The sequence below is a fragment of the Geospiza fortis genome, unplaced genomic scaffold (genome assembly GCF_000277835.1).
Source record: "Geospiza fortis unplaced genomic scaffold, GeoFor_1.0 scaffold906, whole genome shotgun sequence".
Lineage (NCBI taxonomy): Eukaryota > Metazoa > Chordata > Aves > Passeriformes > Thraupidae > Geospiza > Geospiza fortis.
In genome coordinates, this window is record NW_005054725.1 from 8,990 (window position 1) to 14,207 (window position 5,218).

At 58.1% G+C, this 5,218-nt stretch overlaps 1 protein-coding gene across 1 annotated transcript in view; it reads right to left on the reverse strand.

The window, feature by feature from the left end:
- The window catches only part of LOC102038474, a 23,397-nt gene that overhangs the window by 2,028 nt on the left and 16,151 nt on the right, over positions 1 to 5,218 (reverse strand). The window contains 5 exon segments of the mRNA XM_031065276.1: positions 318 to 568; positions 1,482 to 1,545; positions 2,239 to 3,297; positions 3,484 to 3,565; positions 4,018 to 4,089. Coding sequence (XP_030921136.1) covers positions 318 to 568; positions 1,482 to 1,545; positions 2,239 to 3,297; positions 3,484 to 3,565; positions 4,018 to 4,089 — 1,528 coding nt within the window.

Here is a 5,218-nt window from a genome sequence, read left to right on the forward strand (position 1 = left end):
GCGGAGCCGGGAAAGCTGCGGCCGGAGCGCGCTTGGGGCTGCCCCTCCTGCTGCTCCTCCTCTTCCTTTGTCCCTTCTCTCTCTCCTCTTCCTCCCGCTCCCAGCTCGGCCCGGGCAGTGCCGACACCCAAAAGCAGCCGCGCTCTGCCCTAGGAGGGGTTCCCAAAGCGGCCCCGGCCCGCGCGGCACTGGGAGCGCTCCTGCGAGCGCTGGGAGGGATCCTGGGAGCACTGGGAGGGATCCTGAGAGCAGCGGCAGCGATGCTGGGAGCAGCGGACGGGAACTGGGAGCGCGTTCCCTGCCAGTCCCGCTGTTACTGGGAGGGAACTGGGAGCGAACAGCGCCCGGAGGCGGCTGAAGCCAGCCCGGCGGGGGGGGCGGGGCCAAACCGAAGGGCGTGGTTATGCAAATACGGGGGCGCTCGCGTGCTGGGATTGGTGGGCGGGAGCAGCGCGGGGACTTCTCGGTGACGTCAGTGCCGGAGGGGGACTGGAGCGATGGCGGCGGCGTCCGGAGAGAGGGGACAGGGAGCGGGAATGGGGACAGGGAATGGCGACACGGACCTGAACTGGGGACAGGGACCGCGAAAGGGGACATGGACCAGCAAAGGGAAAAGGGTCCCTGAATACTGGTCAGGGACTAGGACTGGGGACAGGGACCGCGAATACAGGAGAGGGACTGGGGTTAGGATGAGGAATCAGAAAATGGGAACGGGACAGGAAATATAGAAACGTGAGGGCAGGACTGGCAGCGGAAGATGGAATAGGAAAAGGGGAACGGGACGGGGAACATGGGACTGGGAATACGGGAGTGGCAACCAGATAGAGAACATTGGACAGGGATAAGTATTGAGACCAGGAATGGGATCCGGACTCAGATGAGAGCAGGATGGGACCTGGAGTTTGGTGATAAGGAAATGGGTGGGGGCAACATCAGGGAGAGGGGGATCCTGGAGGGCAGGCAGCAGGAACCAGGATGGGAGGACATGGGGACACTTCCAGGGCAGGGGGCTCCTTGATCAGCTGCCCCAGAATGTCCACCAGGCTCTCCCATGCAGTCGGAGCCGCTGGGGGTGGGATGCCCAAAGCCCTGAGCAACCCCCAAATCTGTCCCAGGAACCCTCAACTCCCTCAGACCCAGCATCCCGCCATCCCCATCCTTGTCTTAGTTCAATGTCTTTATTTTTAACCCAGGATTTGGGTGTTTGGAAAGGACAAAGAGAAATGAAAAGAAAATCCAGGCCACGGGGAGCCAGGAGGATGCGGAGCCCCCCAGCCAGGTGTCTTCCCAACATGGATCACTGGCACCATGGATCACCGGGGCTCACTGGGGACCATCCAGCGCAGATCCTCCCTTGGGGGATGGAGCTGGAGCAGTGTGGGAAGCTCTTCCCGCACTCAGGGCACTCCCAGGGCTGCCCTTAGTGCTGGCTCCATTGGTGTCTGGTCAAGGTAGAGCTCTGGGAGAAGCTCTTCCCACACTTGTAGGGCCTCTCCCCAGTGTGGATGCGCCGGTGGCTGATGAGAGCGGCGTTCTGCTTGAACACTGTCAGGGCAGCAGAAGGGTTTCTCGTCTGTGGGAATGCGCTGGTGCAGGAGTCTCGGGGTCGGCTGCTTGTTCTCTGCCCCCGAGGTGAGTTGGGTGGTCCAGGGAGCGACCCCAGGCTCTGAAGAATGAGACTGGACTCTTTGCTGTTCGGTCTTCAGGTTGTTTATTAAGTCTTATCTACAAAATTTTCTTCCTGGCAGACAGAGGTCTGACCAGCAAGGCAGCCACGATGCTCTCCGACCGCCCCCAAGGCTGCTCCGTCTCTTATACCACAAATTACGTATATCATATTTACCTTTACCTTCCAATACCTATCACCCATGTTGGACAGTGCACCCCTTCCCCAAACCAATCCCTGAGTGCCAACACCACAGCAGAAGATGGAGAACAAGAAGAAGAAGGAAGAAGGATGAGACACGCCCTGTTCCCTCCATCTTGTCCCCATTACCTTTATACAAAATTTTTTAAAACTTATATTTTCACCCTGTGTACACCTTATAAAAACACCCTTTAAACCTGTGACACTTTCCAGCCCTCATACCAAACTGGCAATTCATTTGCAGGATCGAAATCCAGCCACCAAGTGTTCCGGGCATCATGCCAAGATCTCCGAGCCCCCTGACGGGGTTTCGGCTCTCGACGTGGTCTTGGGGGACTCCTCACATCCGGAGTGATGTGCAGAGTTCCCACACAGGAGGAGAGAGGAGGTGGTCTGAAACCTCTTCTTGCATTACTCACACTCGTAGGGCCTCTCCCTGGTGTGGATCCTCTGGTGGACGACAAGGGCGTGGTTGTGCTTGAAGCCCTTCCCGCAGTCGGGGCAGTGGAAGGGCCTCTCGTCTGTGTGAATGCGCTGGTGCTTGACGAGATCGGACTTGGAGTAAAACCTCTTCCTGCATTGCTCACACTCGTAGGGCCTCTCCCCAGTGTGGCCCCTCTGGTGGACCATCAGGCTTGAGCTCTGGGTGAAGCTCTTCCCACACTGGGGACACTCGTAGGGCCTCTCCCCGGTGTGGATGCGCCGGTGGCTGATGAGGTGGGAGTTGTTCCTGAAGCCAGTCCCGCAGTCGGGGCAGTGGAAGGGCCTCTCGTCTGTGTGAATGAGCTGGTGACTGAGGAGATGGGAGCACCTGTGAAACCTCTTCTTGCATTTCTCACACTGATAGGGCTTCTCCCCTGTGTGGATGCGCCGGTGCCTGTTGAGGGTGGAGATGCGGTTGAAGCGCTTCTGGCAGTCGGGGCACAGGAAGGGCCTCTCATCTGTGTGTGAGCGCTGGTGCACGATGAGATCACTGCTGCTCAGAAAGCTCTTCTTGCATTGATCGCACTCGTAAGGCCTCTCCCCCGTGTGGCTCCTCTGGTGGACAATCAGGTTGGAGCTGTGGGTGAAGCCCTTCCCACACTCCCCACACTCGTAGGGCCTCTCCCCCGTGTGGATCATCTGGTGGACAATCAGGCAGGATTTCCTCTTGAAGCTCTTCCCACATTCCGAGCACTTGTGGGGCTTCTCCCCATCCTGAAGTTGCTCATCGACCCTCAGCTCCGAGCTCCGGCCACCCCCCTGGCCCAGGGTGGGTCTTTCCTCCTCAGATCCCCGTGATCTGCGTGTGCAGCCCCTCCTCGTGAGGGATCTCCGGGGCTTTTCCTCCCCATTGGATTCCTGCGCTGGGGAGCCGCTCAAAACGGCCTCTTCCACCAGGTTCTGCTGTGGGGATTTGTCCTCCCTGGTCTCCGCCCTCAGCTCCTGCTCTGGGGGAGGAAGGACAAGGAGAGGATGGGATTTGCCTCCGTGCCACAGGGCAGGGCAAGGAGATCCCCCCAGTGCGTCCCCAGCAGGACAGCTTTGGCAGCAGGGCTGTCCTGCAGCCGGGGGCCGTGCTGGGCTGGGAGAAGGAGCAGGAGAGAGGGGGAAAGGGGCACTGACTTCCTCCTCGCCTGCCTGCGGCTCCCGGGCCATCTTCCTCTTCCTCACAGCCTCCGCTTTCTCCATCAGGCCAAGGTTTGGGAATGGGAAATCCTGGTTTGGGGGAAAATAAGCTGTGAGAGCTGGGATTCCTCCTGCCGAAGCCCCTCTCTAGAAGTCACCAGACATTTTGTGTCCATAGAAACCTTCAGACCACCAAGATTTGTCTGAAAGACCTCTCACAAATACCAAAATTGAGCCCCCCAAGACTTTGAAGCCACTTAAACGAACAGTCTTTGAAAAATATGGGGTTAAACTGTAAAATGCAAGGCATTTGCGAAAAGCTCAGCATTGAGGAATCATGGAAGCAATAAATTGTCTAAGAAAATGGAACACACTGACAGGGAACCATAATAGACAAGATAAAAACAGGGAATTATAACCTAAGCAGTTTTCAGAGCCAACAATGTCAGTTTGACCTACCAGGCCACTGAGACCATGCCAACTACACCAGGAAGCCACCCAAATTAGGAGAGGTTCAAAAGTTTAGCCCGAGGAGAACTCACGAGAGAGACCCCCGCCTGATGAAGGCTACCGGAACTCCCACCAAGATGACTCCTCAAAATGAGAGACTCCGCCTATGCTCCACCTATATATGAATATGCATGTGAAGATATGAATATGCATGTAATATGGTGTAACCTATGTTCAAACTTGTATAAAAAGGCTGCTTTTGGTGCTAACAGCAGAATCCTTTGTTCCAGGGAGACCTGGAGGATTCTCCAACGCGTTGCTAATAAATACCTCCTGCTTATAGACTTGGAAACTTAGTCTCTGAGCAGTTACTATTTCGCCTTTTGGGGCAGAATTCGGTGTCTACTTGAATGGCACATGATCGTCCCAAAAAAACCTTTCCAGGAGTCCACCCTCTCTGGTCTCTCCACTTTGGACTTCTGGGGGTCCTGTGCGTATTGAGGGTTCTCCTCTCCAGGGTCCCCACCCTCTCCAGGATGTCATGGGAATCCCCAGGGTCCCCCCTCTCTGCTCTTCCGTCCCTTCCAGGGCTCCCCCTTCTCTGTGCTGCTGGGGGTTCCCCGCAGCCCCCGGGGCTTCCCCGGCTCCCCCTCTCTGGGCTCCCCGTTAGCGAGGCCGGGGCTCTTGGGGTCCCAGCGCTCCCGTTTCCCCTGAGTCTGCTCCAGGCTGTGGGGAGCTCCAGGGCTTCCCCCTCACCAGGGTGTTCCCCTCTCCGGGCTGAATCCTGGGGCTCTCCTCTCTCTGGGCTGCACACTTCGGTGTCCCAGTGTTCTCCCCTCTCCTGCCCTTCCCCACGGAAAAACAACCTCCCGGGACACCCCCAGAATCTCCCCAATGGGCATTTGCGGCTTCGCTTTGGAGTTCTTTGAGCTCCAAAACTCCCCCAGCCCCCCTAAAAATACCCTCCCACAGAGCCGGCAGGGTATTTGGGTGAGCTCCCCCTCTGCGGTCACCTGAGATATGGGGGGAAATGCCCCAGGGGCCGGGAGGGCTGCGGACACAGCGAGGGCTGGAGAGCGTGCTCCCCCCGCTCCCACTGCCCGCTCCTCCTCCTCCTCTCTCCCAGCTCTTCCTCCCACCCGTCCTCCTCCTCTTGCTGTTCCTCCTCCACGCCTCCTCCTCCTCCTCCTTCTCTTGTTCCCTCCAGCCCTGGTCCCGCTGCTTCTCCCTCCCCGCTCCACCGTCCCATTCCTCCTGTCCCGTTCCCGCAGCCCTCGCAGCCCGCGGCAGGAG